At 29.6% G+C, this 18,647-nt stretch overlaps 3 protein-coding genes across 4 annotated transcripts; all 3 read right to left on the bottom strand.

The window, feature by feature from the left end:
* Window positions 1-4,213: 4,213 nt before the first annotated feature.
* On the bottom strand, window positions 4,214-8,644 carry LOC100165249 (sentrin-specific protease 1). Of its 2 annotated transcripts, none has more exons than XM_001947383.5 (4): window positions 8,450-8,644; window positions 5,572-6,070; window positions 4,827-5,508; window positions 4,214-4,756 (listed from the first exon to the last, which is right to left on the bottom strand). In XM_001947383.5, the coding sequence occupies exons 2-4, from the start codon at window positions 6,008-6,010 to the stop codon at window positions 4,330-4,332; spliced, it is 1,548 nt and encodes a 515-aa protein (XP_001947418.1). In that variant the 5' UTR covers window positions 6,011-6,070; window positions 8,450-8,644; the 3' UTR covers window positions 4,214-4,329. The 2 variants fall into 2 exon arrangements, with proteins under 2 accessions (XP_001947418.1, XP_003245636.1); XM_003245588.4 differs by lacking the exon at window positions 8,450-8,644 and adding an exon at window positions 7,247-7,683.
* A 1,020-nt stretch (window positions 8,645-9,664) lies between these two features.
* LOC100160446 (28S ribosomal protein S31, mitochondrial) lies at window positions 9,665-11,330 on the bottom strand. Its single transcript, XM_001950597.5, has 2 exons — window positions 10,977-11,330; window positions 9,665-10,883 (listed from the first exon to the last, which is right to left on the bottom strand). Exon 2 carries the CDS (start codon window positions 10,843-10,845, stop codon window positions 9,733-9,735), a length of 1,113 nt encoding a protein of 370 aa, XP_001950632.1. The 5' UTR covers window positions 10,846-10,883; window positions 10,977-11,330; the 3' UTR covers window positions 9,665-9,732.
* A 1,847-nt stretch (window positions 11,331-13,177) lies between these two features.
* On the bottom strand, window positions 13,178-16,612 carry LOC100161136 (wee1-like protein kinase). Its single transcript, XM_001947482.5, has 2 exons — window positions 16,232-16,612; window positions 13,178-15,350 (listed from the first exon to the last, which is right to left on the bottom strand). The coding sequence occupies exon 2, from the start codon at window positions 15,256-15,258 to the stop codon at window positions 13,705-13,707; it is 1,554 nt and encodes a 517-aa protein (XP_001947517.1). The 5' UTR covers window positions 15,259-15,350; window positions 16,232-16,612; the 3' UTR covers window positions 13,178-13,704.
* Window positions 16,613-18,647: the final 2,035 nt, after the last annotated feature.

The raw sequence follows: 18,647 nt of genomic DNA, 5'->3' as shown, positions 1-18,647 counted from the left end.
TAATCAATTCGAATAAGAGTTATTTGTTCGACTTCGAAGCCTATCAACAGTGCCTCTCATCCGGTTCACAACAGGAACAAATTTTGGTGCCGAAACCAGGGATCTTCACATACATCGTATCAACACGACGAAGATTCCGACCCGAATCATTCAAGGGAAACCTGATCAACTTCTCAAGGATCATTCAGAACATCTGCAGTCAATCGGAAGGCGTTTGGGAGCAACGAAGTCAAATACAAACAACTTAGTAATGTACAATAGTTGATAAGCATAGTCTTATGTCACAAAGCCCGAATCGACATTGTAATAGTTTAAACGTAACGTTAGACGATAGTTTTGAAATAGACTTTTCTGAAAGTAATATACTTGGTATTGTATTAGGATCACCCGTTAGCATGACAGGTACTAATAGCAACGCGTCGAGCGATAATACAAGTGTAAATCATACAGTTACTATAGATAAAACTGTAGAGCACGTAATACGATTGGTACCCGAGTTTAGTGGGGGTATAGATGAAAAATTAGTATTTTTTATAAATGCATGTGAGTTAGTGATAGATATAACTCCAGTGGCTAATCAGGACATAATGTTAGGGACAATCCTTAATCGAATAAAGGGCTTAGCTTACGAGGTAATAAAATACGAAAATATAACTAGTTGGGCTATGTTAAAAACATTATTGAAAACTACATATGATAGACCCACAAATGCAGCGTATCTACAAACCGAATTGTTTAGCGCGAAGCAGCGATATAAAGAAACATTAATAGAATACGTTAATAGAATACGTAATTTAGTGCAGGCCGTATTGGAAGGTAGCACACAAGGTAAAAATGCAAGCGACGCATTAGCTGTACAAAATAATATAAGGGAACAGGCCTTATTGGTATTTTTGGAAGGGATATCTAATAGAATTAAATTAATGGTAAAAAGTAAACATCCCTCCACATTGGAACAGGCTATTCAAATTGCAATTATAGAAGACAAAAATACAACCCCAAATGAAGTAAAACAAAAGAGTAGTAACTTCCGAGATAGAGGGGGCACTCAAAAGTTTAATAAAGGCAATTGTCATGTATGCGGAAAATACGGGCATTACGCTAGGGACTGTAGGTTCAAAGATAGTGTAAAAACCGAAAGGAAAATAAATATGAATAAGAGTTATTAGTTCGACTTTGAAGCCCATCAACAGTGTCTCTCATCCGGTTCACAACACTAGTATTAATGAAAGTACAGAAGTTGAAATTTTACAAAACAAACTTGAGTTTAATCATGACCAAATGTATGACAATATTGCTAATATTAATAGTGATGTGTATGATTGCATTGTGATTAAAGCACACAATTATGTAGGCTTTGAAAATTCACAATTACATACTTTATACAGAAAAAAACTTCCCATATCAACAGCTAAGCATAAAGATTTAGAAAAGCTTTGTCACGATGGTGTGATTCCCACTAGATATCAACAAGAGTTTTTGTCAATGAATAAAAAAGAAACAGTTCCTGATGATCTAGGTGAAACAGATGAAGAAGATGAAACGTTAGAGAGATACCTACTTCAGGACTAAATGATCTCTATTTTCTAGTCAAATTGTATTAATTCTATAGTAGGTATTAAAAAAAATGGATCCTAAAAAGTTAATTTCATTTATTTGTTTATATTACTTTGTTATTTGTACATTGTTATAACGTTGTTATAATACTGTTATTATGGAAAATTGTTAAAGAACTGCAATATTATTTTTTTATTAAAATGGACTTGTATTTGAAAAAATCTTAACTATTTTATTTTTAATTATTTTAAGGTAATATTTTTATTTCAGTTAATTTTATTAATTTGTTTATATTAATACTTTGTTATTTGTACATTGTTATAATACTGTTATTATGATAAATTGTTAAAGAAATGCAATATTATTTCTTATTAAAATGGACTTGTATTTGAAAAAAATTTAACTATTTTTTTTAATTATTATAAGGTAATATTTTTTTTTTCTATAATTATTATAAAATAAGGCATTTTTATTTTATACCAGTTTTTACTAAAAAATTTTTATATTTAAATACCTATAGTTATTTCACTTACCTATAATGTATACTAAATTATACTCTTAGGAATTAACTATTAAAATTGTTATAATACTGTTAATTGTTATTACTTATAATAAATTGTTAAAAAAAATACAATATTTTTGTTAGTTAAATTACTTTAGTATTTACGTTATTGATGGTTACGTTATTTGGATACTATTTATTATTTTGGCAAATTAGTGTAACCCACAGATATCCGTTAATGCCATATGAAGTAACCCACAATGACTTTTATGGTAGCCGGCCACTTCAGTTAACCCACTAATACCTCTACTTTGGTAAGTGATTACATTATGAATAAAATGTGCCTTCTTTTAATTCAATTCACACATAGAATTATAAGATATAAAGTCTTATAGTAAGAAAAATTAATACAAAAAGATTAATTTGAAAAAAAGTTATTATTGTTTAAGTGTCCCCTGTAAAATTTGGTTTTTGAGGGTTACATCACTTGGCCTTTCCACCGGCGATATGAATAGATATTATATTGCATTTAATTGTTGTATATTGGATATTGTTGTATCAGTATGCATGGCAACGTTGTGATATATTTTATGTATCTATTGTAAATATGTAATAGGTAATTAATATATGTTTAAGAATTTAGGTATTAAAATAGGTATTTTAAAGAATAAAATCATTTAAAAAACTTAAAAAATTATAAGGATAAAAAATATTCAAAAATATAATTTTTTTAAGAAAAACGTTGTTTTATAAGTGACTTGAAACTATGTAAAAAAATATTTACAAAAAAAATTTACGCTTTTTGAAATAATGAGTGTTGTTTGATAAAAGAATCACCCAGTATAGCAATAGCTACAATAGTATAACATTAAAAAAAAAATTGTTTGTGTTTGTGCTCCCTCCTTTAATGTTTCGACAAGAACTGAAACACTGAAACATGCATTCACACAATATACAGTTTTAATCGTGAATTCGTGAACAGTTGTCGATATTTGATATCGAAAAAAACCCCGAACCAATAAACCGCAATGATTTATAATTATAAATGATTAGTAAAATACTGAAATAAATTGGAGTGCTAACGATGATAAAACTTCGATTTTTATTAAATAGTTTTTTTAAAAAAATATTGTCGATAAAATAATTTTTGCTGTTAAAAATTTAAAATGTAATATAAAGTTCCTCATAAGTTGGTGATAGGTGAAAATTAATTAAACAATTGACCGTAAATCCAGAATATTTTTTCATTATACTTATAAATAAAACAAGTCAATTGTATTTATAATAATAAAATAATAACTTACAAAATTATATAAAAAAATTAATACGTTTTTACTGGGAACTTGTATAAAATAATATTGAGAAAAGCTACAATACATTATATAACAATACCTATTAATAATTCAATTGTTTTAAGAATAAATATAATTAACACAATACCAATTTATATAGTCAACAACATATTAAAAAAGACAATCTGTACGTATATTATGAAATAAAATTGTGAAGTATAAATAATAAATGTATTTAAATTACCTATTTACTGTTTATGAAATTTTTTAAATCCTGTACTATTTCATAATTATAGCGTAAAACTTACTTAAAATACAATTTAAACAATCTTGAATGTATGATAAAGATAAAAACAATTTGATGAACATACCAAATACTTTAGTGAAATATTGTTTAATTAATGTATGAAAATAGATAAATTGTATTCAATAAATAGATGTATTTTATGTATTAACATTCAAATAATAAAAAAATTCTGCATAGCTAGAATGTTAAGATAATGTACTGAAATGAAAATAAGATCTTAAACATAATATACCAAATCATAATATTATTTAAATACAATATTAACACTACTTTATATTATCAAATGAATTATTCAGCCTTCAAATTAATGAATTGTATGCCTAAAGTAATAATTTTAACTTTAATTTAAAAGATTCATGAACAGTATTTTTAATTTTATTCAGTTAAATTGTCCTACATAATAGGAAGTAAGTTCAATTTCATGGTATAATTGTTTTAATGTATAATTACACACATAAATACAGTAACAAATATTATTTTTTCATATTTAGGATAAAATTTTATTAAAATTTTTATTAAAATTATGAAATCTAATTAGACGATTAAGGAATGTTATTCCTCTTGTCAATCTTAATTATATTCACTAACATATTATGTAATACTCTATAGAGTTTGAAATAAAAGAATAAAATTAACTCAATATTATAGGAAACAAATGATTTAGTTTAATTTTAATAGCATAAACGATCGTTTAAGATCTCATAACATATCCTATTCCTTAATTTAGGCATATCATCTTGTACAAAATCCAGTTTTGCATCACGAGATAGGTACTCTGCATTGACACAAGTAAATACCCCGCAATCATAACCATTTTTTTGTTTTGGACAATCCTCAGCTTCCATTATTTGCCATCCACTACAGTCAAATTCTTCATTCTTCTTATTCTTGTACTCTTGTTTTAGATAATCAAATATTATATTTAAACATTTAGGATTTTTACCGCCCAAACTATCGTAATATTTTACGGTTTTTTCAATAAAGTTTACACATATAAGACACCAATGGTTACCCAGGTGAATAGGAGTGATCATTTTTTTACATGCAAATATATCTTTTTTTCTTGACCACCGACGAACAGATTGATATCCTTGTGATCTATACAAATAATTAATGTATAAGTAAAAAACAAGTTAAATATTAGTAAATTATTAATTATATAACTTACGATAATTTAGTATAAAAGAATGTATCAAATGTGTGAATGTTAATTGGATCACGGGCACAAATCAAACCCAAATAATGATTTATAACTTCATCATTTAACCAAGCAGTAGGTACATAAATAGTTTTTAAATCCATTATTTTAATAGTTTTCCCTGGAATAATGTACTCATTTAGCGAATTAGACATTTGATGTGCAATCGATTCAGCTATTTCTTTAGAATAACCAGGAAAAACTTCATTTTTCTTTTGTGGTTCAATTTTGTCTAATTCTTTTTTCATCAATTCTAATTTTTCTTGAAAAATATCGTCGGGTGATTTTTGTTGGGTTGTTGTAGCAGAAGTTAAAATGGCAGCTTCTTGTTTCTCCTTAAACTTTCTTAATATACGTTCATAAAACAACTCTTTCTTGATGATTCTATTCTTATGAAGACTTAATTCAGGAATGTCTAAATTTTCTTTACCAGATATTTGAGATAATTTAGATTGATTTAAAATATTTTCTTTGTGATTACTCATTGGCGATCTAGAACTAGAATCTAATAAAATGTTAGCTTCTGGTTTTGGCGCCACATAATGTTTTAAAACCATTGCAAATGATTTATTTGGGTCAGTGTTATTTGATGTGTCATTAATTTTTAATGCTGAAAATCCACCTTCCATACTCAAACTTAATTGTTTTGTTCCTGTGGATTAAAATGCTATTAATTATAAAATAATAGAAAATTCATATATATAACATTTTTTACCTCCAATTGAAGATCTTTCTCCTCGGATGCCCTTGGTACTAGAATTCCGGTTACTTGCAAGTTGTGGATTCGATAAACTATATGATCGAATAAATTTCATACTGACATCCTCATCATTACTTTCATTTAGATCTATTGTCCTAACTGGTGACATAGTTCTCCTTGCATGTTGTCTACCTTCAATGAGCATAACAGGTGGACTAGCTCTGAGTGGTACAGTGGATGGCCCAGGTTCAGTGATTTCCACCTCATCGGTTTCAGATAGTGATTCATCGCTGATTTCAACAATTTCTACCAGGCTATCATCCATGCGTACTCTTTTATTGTTTATAGGTTCACATTCTTCATGTTTACGTTTTGTTGGCCCTTTATGTCCAGAAAATCCAGCCTTGTCAGTGAACCATTTTTTTATGTTCCTTAATGAATTGAAGAAACCCATAACACAAATTTAACATAAAGGATAATTTGAAATGAATAGTGGGCAGCAAAATTACAGCAGCTGGAAAAAAAAAACAGACAATAAGTTAAATTATTTATTAAACATGTTGATAAACTTAAGAGGACGCTACACCCGCATGTGTTGTATCCGTCTTACAAATGCACAAGAACTGATTTGTGCGGGATAACTATGTTCCCTCTGTATTTATAGTAGAATCACCAAAATTCCACAGCGCATAGGGAAGAAATTTGTCTGTGTCATAGCGTTTTTATTATTTAGATAATGTGAATACAATTAAAGTTATCAGTTTGAAAACATCATTTTTTTTTTTTTGTTAAATTATTAAAAATTATTGGTAAGTGCTATCAAAAACACAAAAAAGCTACAACACAGATAAAGATCTTCCTTATGTGTTGTGGAATTTAGGTAATTTTACTATAAATACAAAGGGAGCATAGTTGTCCAGGCAAAACAGTTTTCGCTATGTTGTACATTTGTATGTCAGAGACAATGCATGCAGGTGTAGCGTGTCCTCTTTAGTGATACAATTGGAATAGGTCTAAAAGTGTCTAAAAGTCTAAAGCCATGTGTATATTTTTGAAAAGGAAAATACCAATTGGAAAAACTCAATAACATTTTTTCAACAAATTCATGAATTGTCTTCAGTTAACTTATTGACAAGGTACCTTATCCAATAAAATAAATCATTACTTATTTACAAGCAAAATTAAATTAATAGGTACATTACGAATAAAACATACAGAATGATTTTTAATATTAACTAATGTATACGGTGTTTTTTTTAATAATCATAAGCAATAAAATAATTAATTATTAGTGCATATACACTTAATTTCATAATTCATATTTTTGACATTATAAACCAACAATTTAAATTGAAAATAGTGCATACCATGGATAACAAGAATTTTAGCTTACAGATTACTGTTGTAATAATAATAATATAATAATACATATGTATACACCCTTGGCTACAATATATCAAATGTTACAGTATATATGAAATAGACCATCCGCATTGATATTGATCTTAGTTTAAATTATATAAATACAATATTTATAAGTGTCATCGCTTTTGGGATCGAAGAAAAGTAATGAGCATATTTGTTTACAATTTTTGTGACTGACAATGACTCAACAAGTGATCAAGCGTTTCACAACATCGATTCTTGAAATTATTTAAACCTATATAGACATGAATAGACGAATACTCACTTTTATACAGGTCGTTGAGTATGGTGATAACTGAAATGAAATTTCTGACGATTAATGTTGAACAGAAGACTATGGACATCAGAGTCAACAAATTTCCATTCACAAATTTGGCATTATGTTTAATTGACAACTTATGGGCAATGGCCAATGGCTAATACATAAATGTATTAATAATAATTATTAAGGTAACTCAATCTGTAAAATAGTCAGAACTTCAACTTTCACTCAGCACCCTTTACCGTAACGTACTCTGGCTGTAGTAAAAAGAGTATGGGAATTGGGATTGGTATCGACTATCAAGCAAGGCATCAACCACTCAAGCAGCAGCCAGCAAGTGTACCACCATATCCACTACCACAAAACATAGATTGGGGAAGCGGATTAACAAAACGCGATCTGGTGGAAACAATTTGTACCTTCCGATGGGGATGTATAGATTTAATTTTATAATGGTCATTACCACAGATATAAAAATCTTATCACTAATAACTATCATATCAGATAAATTTGTAAGCAGCACGATTTAAGATAATATCTTAAATCGTGGTAAGCAGCATAGCTGACTGCTGACCTTAATACCTTATACCACGATTAAAGATAATATTATACAGGAGTATATCTTTAGTATATCGTGATTCAAATACACTTCACTTCACTAGAGCAAAATTTATGCGAAATGTCGGGAAAATACCACGAGAAAATTCATACAATCACCCGACTCCACGTAGGGACCCGCCTAACCGCCAGTACGGTAGGGGTCGACAACGCTCCCAGTATTGATTTGTCTACCATTTCTCACTTTTGTCCATGAACCCCTTAGTTCATGCTTTTGTCTCTCACCTCTCACCTATTAATGGTGAGCACGTTTTAAGATATTTCCACAGACATAAAATATACAATTTCATGGTTAAATCATGGTGGCGGGTGTACCACGTCCGGTTCTATGGTACCACCGGACTGTACCATGGTAACGGAAAAATAAACTATGACTGGATCAGTGTGACCAACAATGTTCACGACTCATTATGCCAACCGTTAACATTTCAAGCTTCAAGTCTACGTTAACTTATTGTAGAAATTTGCTAGACTAAACCGGTGTGAAAAATTTAAAATAATGCACCGGGATGTTTGGACCATATTATTTACATGGTTCATTATCCCGATGCGCACGCGTGTAATTATAATATTATGGTAGCTACTTACGCGTGGTCCGCGGCGGTCTGTCGGAACAGCGAATTTCAATATAACCATTTATTGTTTATATTGTTCTATGCCTAAACGAAGCTGTAAACGTTTGCAAACATTGCAAACGCCATGTTCTAGCGTTTGGCTGTCTCGTTCTAGTAACCAGAACCGTGGTTGTTTTTGTTTATACTATTGCCGTTATCGTTATCACAATTCACGACTTATCACGATTAATTTTTTTTTAAGTCCTACACCACGACCACGGTTAAACAAAATACCGCACTAAACCAAGCGCTCGCGAATTTCTACGTTTTCAACGTTTCAAACGTTGGCGTTCGTTCTGCAAGACGTTTGCCGCTCCAGAATTTCCTCTTAGAGGACTTTCTTCTTTTGACCCTGAATACCAACTGTAACGTCTTAGTAATTAGTTTTAATTTTCTACTATAGTTATAGTTTTCTACTAGAAAGCAAAAACCATAGAAATATACCACATTAATAGTTAAAAAACATCATTAGAAAACCAGATGCATATTTCTTGCTTGGTGCTTGGGGGGGGAGGGGGTATTACCCCATGACTTTAACTGGAGCACCATTTTTATATACTTATTATTTATTGGCACTAATATAGTAGGTATATTTAACAGAAACAACAAATAAAAACCCAAATTCCCTATGGTAGCTGTAACTAAGATAATATTAATTCATAATACACACTAATCACTATTGCAAATTGAATATTGCACAAATATATTGAAATAATGCAGTTTAGCTCGAATTTTTTCGAAAACCTATTGGTAATATGTATATTTCAATGAGTTAAGTACAATGATGCAATCAAAGTTTGTTGGTCGGACTTAGTTCCAAGGTTATTACCTTTTGAAGATTGAAATTTTGAGTATTTTACGTCTATGCAAGACATGAATCTACTAAAAAAAGTACATTTATTAAATACTATGCAATTATTTATTTTTTATTATTTATTAATTATTAGTTATTTTTTAAGAATGCATTAATTTATACATGTACCCCACTCATATTATACAGAATACAGATCACAATGATTGGACTGAGAGGTTTTCATATGAACCAAATTTTTTTTTGGTAAATGTTTCCATCCTCCCCCTCACAAACATGACAAAATTATGCAACAGTAACAGATCCTAACTAAATCTATGATTTTCTTACATTTATTATAATAAAAATTAGCCTATTTAAATAATAAAACAAAACGTATATTGTAAAATAGTTTATTAACTATTTATAATATTATGTTCTACACTACAGTAATTTATTAATTTATTTTATTCATCTGGAATTGTAGGTTTATAATATTCCTTAACATTTTCTGGTAATGACTTAATTTCAAATGCACCAACTTCACTCAATAATTGATTTTTCTCATAGAAATACTGCCTGAACCAATTGAGGTGATCTTTTTTTTCTTCAACAGACAGGAATGGATTTTTTGACAAGCCAACGCACACCAATTCCATAAAATGTCTGATTGGTCCCTTTTTTGGGCACCATTCATCAATTAGTGGTTCTAAAAACACATGTTCAGCAAAAAACACATTGTTTTCATCGTCCATACCTTGTTCGTTGTTAATAGGAAATTTCCACAATTTTCCTTGTTCCGTCCAAATAATCATTTGTTCGTAAATATTTTTTGGTGGATGTGTTACTGCTGTTTGTAAGCTCTTTTCATGTAATCTATCCCAAGTAGGCAATGTTGGAAAATCTTTTTTTGTATCAAAGTTTTTAAATATACCAAGAGGTTCACTGCTAAATAAATTAATTGGCATATAATTATCCATTGGCTTTCTGTATTTTTTAGTTCTTTGATGGTCACCTGAACTATGACCTAGCAATTCTCTTATTCGTTGGGCTCTATCAACAGCACTAAACTCTACAGACTTTTTTGATTGGGAACGATCAATTTTCATTCCAGATAGTAGATCATCTAACTGAACAGAAGATTTCACCTTTTTTTCAGAAGAATCATTAGGTTCATTGTTGTAAATTCTCAGCAAATTCAATAAATCCGATTTAGTTTTATTGGTGTCACCTCCAATTGATTGGGCAACTTCGGTGGCTGCATCAGATAATTTTTCACCTAATGGCTTATTCTGCTTAGAATCATCAATATTTTGTTTATTTTGTTCCGATTTTCTTGCCAGTTGTCTAGGTTTCGCCAATTCGATAGGTTTAGATTCATGAGGAGGCATTTCAACGTCATTCCCCTTTTTCATCGTTTTCAGTAGATTATTTAGTTTGTCAATAGCTAATTGGTTCTTTTTTGAACTATTATCATCATCTGATTTGAAACGCTGAGTTAGACAATAAACGCCACGAATACCATTACGTTTTGAACTGTTAATATATGGTATGCACTTGATAGACAAAGTAGGATTCATGTCGAATACTGCGGCTTGAACTCTATTTCTTTAAATTTCTTATAAAAATTAATAAAAAAAATAATATAAAATTCACAAATGAAACTGTTATTCAGAATGAGATGGGAAATAAAAACAATTGTTTATCTTACTTGTCTTTCCGAGGAGTTCCGAATTCAAAATGTCAACTTCAAAAGTTTTAACAATAAAATTACTTTACATGCTATTATTTGTAAATAATAACATTGATTTTAATGTATAAAACTAATGATAGCAATAACGATTAACGTAGTATAATTTTTAATTAATTAATTTGTAATCCTACACTAAGTCAGAATCTACACTAAAGAACCGGCTAAGTACACTGTGTCGGTAAGAACTAAGAAGTAGAGACGATTTAAAACAATATAATAGCCAATAGGGTACCTACCTAAATTGTATAATATTGAAAATCAAGAATTTATTAGTCAAGACTCGTGTTAGGACGGTGTATCCGACTCTGTGATAACAGTACGAGAATCAAAACAAATGATAATTGATAACAGTCGACGATCTCATGAACTATCTTCATTCGTGAATCATGATTAAAAATCAAGAGTCATGGACTTATGAATCATGATTAAAGGTAATATACCTATGAGTCGGCTATGATTTATGAGCAACGGATTTACGTGTCATGTCCCACTTTGAAAGCTGAATAGTTACAATACTTAAATCAATTTAAATCAAGATCACGATTAAAGATATATCTTTAATCGTGGTCAAGATTCACCATTCACAAATCAGCAATCACAGTTTAAAATTCGCATTTCACAACAATTAGTAATTAGTTTTGTTCCTTGATCTCGTCGAATTCATAATAACACAAACGATTTAAATTCATTAAAATATTCTTTATAACATGCCTACAGTAATAATTAAATGGTTGTAATTGAATTCTATTCATATTTCAGTTGACCAATTAGTTATTATTGTTGTTCATCAATTTTTAATTTTATCCTTACGTATTAATCCTGCTAGCCCAAAATTAAGTAGGCGACTGTTTGTTCTCATCAAAATAGAAATCTAGGAAAAAATCCCCGGGAAAAAAGTTAGAGAACGAATGAAATAATTTTGGATAAGATTTTAAGTACTGTACCTATCTGATAAAACTTCTGTTTTGCACAAAATAAATCGGGACAAGGTTTGTTATTAGATCAGTGTATTTCAGATAGGGGCTATGTAGTGTGCTATGATTGGATAAAAGTTAAAAGACCATAAAATAGCAAAATAAATTGTTAATAAGAAGAGAAAACTAACTATGCTCTTAATGAATGCATTATTAGGTGTAATATGTATGATTCAAGATACGCTAAAGAAATTATGTACTTATTATTTTTTTTTAAAAAATCACATTTTTTACTGGCAATCGCCAATTTCCTTATAAGTACATAAATAGGTATAGAATCAATGTTCATGCTATTAAGTTACGTTGATAGTGTCTGTGCCAAAAATGTAAATTAAAATAATAAATTATAATGAGAACCCGATTCCTCATAAATTAAAATTATTATTCTAACTAAACCTAATCTAAAATAAAAAAAAATGAAAATATTAGTGTTGATTGTTTATTTTTAATTAAATACAATAACATCAATTGTTATTTGTTACACACAAATATCTTAACATTAAATATGAACATAGGTATTTTTTAACAGTTCAGTAACTTTGTTTAACTAATAAATTATAATGCATAATAAACAGACAATTTAACATAAACTTAAACGTATTAAAACGATTGTATTTAGGTATTAACAATAATAATAAATTACAAGTTATTAATATTTTCATAGTATTTACGCTAGCATTATTGTTGGCATCGAAGAGAAAATAATCTTAATTATTACGGTTTAAAACTTAATGTAAAAACATAAATAAAACTTAAAGACATAAATAAAGTAAACTATCCATAATGTATTTTCAAGTTTTTTTTTTCAATTTTTTTTTAGTATGGGCATAATTTAAAATATTATTTAAGTGACAGTTTTATAAAAAAAATGTTATTAAAATAGGTATAAAACAGATTATATTATTATTCAACATATTATATAATAATAAAACTAAAAACATTTTTACTAACAAAAAAAAAAATTATAATAATAATAATACCAAGAACTTAATATTATACATTAAAAGTCATTTCGGCCAGTATATTATTAAAAATTATTAAAATTACAAAAACTAAAACTATTATATAAAAAAAGAAATTAAGTTAGGAATATTTTTTATATGATAAAATATAAACATAACATATACATTACATTTTAATTATTTAATATCAAAATATAATGTATCTAATGCTGTATAGGTTACACAGGACTAGTTGTTATATTAATTGCTTAAGAGAAGGTTTAAAAATTAATAATATTTTGTTATTCATGAAGTAAACTTAAAGTTAAAGATTTAAATGATATATTTTCCTTTTTTTTTTGTACTTAAAGGACTTTAACAATTTTGTAATTATAGAATTTTAAATAATATTTATTCCAGGCCGAAATGAATTTTAGAAGTATAATGACAATATTACAACTTCTTTTTATATGCACACTACGCAAAAATAATAAAAACATAAATCATAATATTAAAGAGTGCTGTATCACAGCCTGTGACGAAGAAATATTTATCATGCCGCAAATAACATATGTTATTTATAACTAGCGTAACTATAGAAAAATCACATACTTTCATAAAACGTATACAATAAAAAAAATTCACAAACTTTTTATAAAAAAATAATTTGAGACCCTTTATAAAAAAAAAAACTATAATTATCATCACAGAGTTCAAGTTACTATCTAAATATAGAAAAAACAGAGTTAAGTAAGTTACAATATTGTACTTTCAAAATGAATAGTAACGCTTAGATTTTTGTCCAACCAGACGCCTCTTATGCCATGTGCTTAAAGCCATCGGGACTCGTTTAGAGGTAGTGGAAGTTCTATTAGTTGGGGTACATTGAGTAGATCGTGTTTCTGTACAACTGGCTAAGTATTCCCTTTTAAATTGTAAAGTGGAGATCTCGGCTAACTCTGACATTTTTAATGTAACATTCTTGTATACATCAATAGCATTTGGCCGATTGAGAGGATTTGGATCAATCATATTTGCTATAAGTAAACTTAATCCAAAATCTTCTATATCCGGTACAAATCCATCTCTTAAAAAATGCCATTCTGGTCCATCACTTGGCAATCTTAAAGCTGAAATGGCTTCATATACAGTCATTCCTAATGAAAATATATCAACTTTCATTATTGTTGAACTATCGTATTTTCCACTTAACATTTCTTTAGGTAAATATCGGCCATCTCCATCTTCCACATCACTTAAATTGTCTGCATGTGCTACGTGGCCGAGATCACCAATTTTGTAAATTATATCTCTATCAACTTTATCTTCATCTATTTTCAGGAACTTAGAATGACTTATCATGATATTTGCAGGTTTTATGTCTAAATGTACCATTTTTGACATATGCATGTAATGAAGGCCACTTGATAAATGAGATAATAGACGCTCGATGGCAGCGTCATTGAAATTGTGGTGCTTTGTAAATATCATTTCATCTAGATTTCCACCATCGCAATATTCTAGTTGTATAAAGACTGAATTACTCTCATTCCATGCAGAATGATAAGCAACTATATTTGGATGACTAAATAATGCAGCATTAGCATAAACCTCTTTACGGGCATAATTTTCTCGTCTAGTTCCAACTACTTTTTTAAGTGTTTTTTTAATAGCATATGGCATTCCTTCTAGCATATTAATACATTTATAAACCTCACCAAAATCTCCTTTTCCAATTAGATCTTCTACTTTGAATTCTTTAAAATACCTGGATACTTCAAGATCAGTTAGCTCAACATTTGTTAAATCTTTAGACCAGTTGTCAAGTGTTGATGATTCATTATTATTATTATTGTTATTGTTATTTGTCCATTTTAACCGTAGGTCAGTTGCTGCAGGAGAGAATGGGTTTATGCTAAATTGTTTAGGTTTAGATATTGTTGATTCATTGAGTAATTGACATGAATTCTTATTTTCACATAATTTAGATTTTAAAGAAGATTGGGATCGATCCAATATACCTTCTTCCAGTTTAAGAACACGAATCCTCTTTATGGGGGGTGAATATGATAATTCATCTTTTTGAGGTGAATCCGCTTTTGAAGGTGAAGCTAAATGCTCAGCAAACCTTAATGGGATCGTAGGTCGATGTTTACGACTGGCAGGTGTCATGGGTGGAATATATTGTACATGGTTAGGTGGTGTTTTAGGAGACTCGTGAACGTTGGCAGTAATAAGACAAGGTTCATCAGAGTCACTGAAATTTAAACGTCTAGGTAACAATGTAACTGGGCTGAACAATCGTTGTACGTCCACGCCGTCCATGTTTGGTCAAATAAATTTGAATTTTTCTTCAAGTATAATTTGTCAACATACAAATTGAACATTGTAATACACTGTCTTGAGTTACACAAGACCTGAAAAAAAATATAAAAATATACTTAATTAAAATGTGAAATTAATAAAAAAAACCATTATTTTAAACATATTTAACATAAAATAAATGACAATTGACAAATCAAATATTTAGTATTACACTATTATAACTACCTACCTACAACAAGAACCATGTAGTTTTTTTAACTATTTTTCCTGTAAGCGAATAAAAAATATGTAGCTACCTATTTGTACTGATCGGTATTAAAATATACCTCGAAATAAACATAGGTACCTACTTATTTTAGTAAAAAAAGTTTTGCACTAAAAATAAACAAATCTGGCTATGAAAATAGAAATGATTAATTTAAATAATGATTAGCGGAATTCCCTATGATTTTCAAATACAAATTAAATATAATTATTACCTAACATTAATTAAAGATTGAAATTGATTGAAGTTAAAAGTACCGATCCTTAGATCTATTAGATAAAATGTTAGGCATATCAAAGATAATTCCACTCGTAATTCCATGACGTTTTAAATTAATTATATTCAAAAAAATTAAAATTAAAATTAATGTTTAAAGGTTGTACTTGATAGGTATTAACCGAATTATTGTATAGAATATGATACACCTACCAATATGGGTTAATTTGATATTGTGAAAATTTACCAAATTAAGTTTCAACATGATCAGTCTCTAAATAGACCACCGTAAGTATTAAACAGGACCAAAATTATACGTGATAGATACGAAAAACACGAATCTAAAAACTGTGTAATCCGTTCACAATAATGAAATCTTCCTCAAATAAAATCTTTTTATTCTAAGCACCACAGTCAGAGGAGGAGGACCTACCTACCTACCTAATATTCCAGGATTAATAATGAATTTAAAATCGTAGTTTGTGTACTTACATGACTGTGAGGACATTTTCGATCGTCGATACTATGGTCTGACGGATGTGAGAAACGAATGATTTAATAAAAAAAAAAAAACACTTTCACCACGGAAAAAAAAAAAGCACCAATTTCGAAAGCGAATTGACTGACGACGACGGTTTACACAGGCAGGTCGCCGTGGAAACGACGCAATAACAACGGAAAAACGAAACGAACAGTGTTGAAGAAGGCAGAAACGAAGAAGCCCGTCGGCTCCGGACGGGTTTTGACGCGATTGCGCGAATGTAAAAAATTAAAAGGAGCGAAAAACTCGAAACTAGCGATAAAAACTTGACTGGCGGGCTAGGGCGCGCGCGTGAGTCATCCGGCGGTCGAGTCGTCGAGATAATTGTAATATTGTTAAAATAATATCAAGAAGAGCCGAGAAGTGTGCGGCACGTAGGGCGCCAAGCCACCAGATTGGCCGGTGTGGGTCACGTGACAGCGGTCCGGCGACACTGCGGCGCGCAGTGTGTCCAACACTCCAACGCAAACGGCCGGGTGATTGTTGTCGCGCAAAGGTAATTGCGCGGGAAAACGCCGACGATGATGACGGCAGCTGTTGCTCCGTGCTCGCTTTTCGGGGGGTTGGCGGTTGCTGGCTGCTGCTGCATTATGCACCGCCGCCGAAGCCTTTTATTATTTTGGTGTTATTTGTTATTGTTATCGTTATCGCCGGGCGAAGGGGGAAAAATAATAAATGGCGGGACGGAACCACGGGAGCAGCAGCTGCTGCGGCAGCCGCAATGCATCAGCTGCATTCTGGTTAATGCCTATAACACGTACGTCCTGATACCAAACTAGGAACTACTCCAATACTATATACACGACGTCTCAAAACCTGCCAAATGTTTTTGTTGTTGTTATTGTCGTCGTAATCGTTTTCGAGTCCCACGTGCGTTTGTTTATCATCGAGCCCGCGTAATTTTCGTACGCGTGCGCCGCTTTATGTTTTTTTAGATAAATAATTATATATTAATATTTATTATGCCTTATTAAGCCGACATGGACGGAACAAGGTGTACACATTAAATTAAATCTCTCGATAAAATATTATGAATTATTTTACTTTTTTTTGGTACCTACTTACAAACATATTAAAATACAATATTGAGTAATAACTAATAATATGTTGTTTTTCTTCTACATTATTAAAAAATAATTTATATTTCTATAAAAATATATTAAATTTATTATTCTGAACCAGTTTCATAAATTGTCTATGTGATAGCATCTCCCCTTTTAAATATTCTGGCTACTCCAGTGACCTTAGCCTTAATCTTTATGATATACTGCATTACTGCACTACTGCACTACTGCAGATCGCCACACTAAAGTTTGACCTTATAGTTGGCAGATAAATGTATAAAACATTTTATAGTTTTATATTATTTTTCATTAACGCAATTCGATTTTTAATAATTATAATATGGGTTACATAAGATAAATTATAACTAAAATGGCCAATTGATCGATATTATAGGTTCCTACAGTAACTTATTAAATAATAATATTACTTTAACCTTAATGATTGAAGACCATAAGTGCACTTCTATTTCGTATGAAAATATAAAATATTATACCAGCAACCTGCATAACTGCATGACTGAATTACATTTAAACATTAAACACAATATTATTACAGAATTACGTTTGTGTATTATAGTTGTATAAATGGGCTCCACCCAAGCTTGAAATTGTTTTATTACAAAATGAACAACGAAAAGAAATATTATTTTACGGTATAATAAAGAATTTTGGACAACGGGAAATATGGACATTTGATAAATAATGAATTATTCTAGTCAGTAATAAAAAAATGACATCATTAAGTTATTTTGAAATCATACCCTATTTATTTAGATCATAGATAATAATTCTTCTATTATCTACGATTTTGATCATTAAGTAGTTATTAATGTCCACAAAAAAAGAAACCTTTTAAGATATTATGTTATGATTTCTAATATCAATCTATGGGGTTTTTACTGTTGGCTTTAATTTTCTCGACAGTGCATTATATACTAATATTCTAGGTAATAACTTATAGATCTCTGATCTACATAATTATATCAAAAAAATTATACTTGTTGGAAAGTGGCAGCTAGTATAAGTGTAGTTATAAATATGTTTTTTATGACCATTATTAATTATACCGGAAATTATTGATATTGAAATATATAATTAAGTAATAAATGTTTGGTTACAATTGTACATATTTTTTTGAAAGCAAATAGCAATAATAAGATTTATCACCTATATGGTAATATCCGTCATACGAGCCAAGCAATAGCATAAAAGTGCATTTAAAAATTGCAGCTGCAGATCTATATAATATATTTATTCTACCTTGTTCGCAATTTTTCACTTTCAACTATTATTGTATGATAAA

Source organism: Acyrthosiphon pisum, chromosome A2 (assembly GCF_005508785.2).
Source record: "Acyrthosiphon pisum isolate AL4f chromosome A2, pea_aphid_22Mar2018_4r6ur, whole genome shotgun sequence".
Classification (NCBI taxonomy): domain Eukaryota; kingdom Metazoa; phylum Arthropoda; class Insecta; order Hemiptera; family Aphididae; genus Acyrthosiphon; species Acyrthosiphon pisum.
The sequence above is the reverse complement of the archived record's forward strand: the minus strand, read 5'-3'. Positions and strand labels throughout refer to the sequence as shown.

What these genes read in the sequence shown, in the direction of transcription:
- LOC100165249 (XM_001947383.5), bottom strand. Translation starts at nt 6,010, where the DNA reads ATGGGTTTCTTCAATTCATTAAGGAACATAAAAAAATGGTTCACTGAC. An exon ending in AGAAAGATCTTCAATTGGAG is followed by an intron (nt 5,509 to 5,571) that starts GTAAAAAATGTT and finishes TTTAATCCACAG; the next exon opens with GAACAAAACAATTAAGTTTG. An exon ending in TTCTTTTATACTAAATTATC is followed by an intron (nt 4,757 to 4,826) that starts GTAAGTTATATA and finishes TTATTTGTATAG; the next exon opens with ATCACAAGGATATCAATCTG.
- LOC100160446 (XM_001950597.5), bottom strand. Translation starts at nt 10,845, where the DNA reads ATGAATCCTACTTTGTCTATCAAGTGCATACCATATATTAACAGTTCA.
- LOC100161136 (XM_001947482.5), bottom strand. Translation starts at nt 15,258, where the DNA reads ATGGACGGCGTGGACGTACAACGATTGTTCAGCCCAGTTACATTGTTA.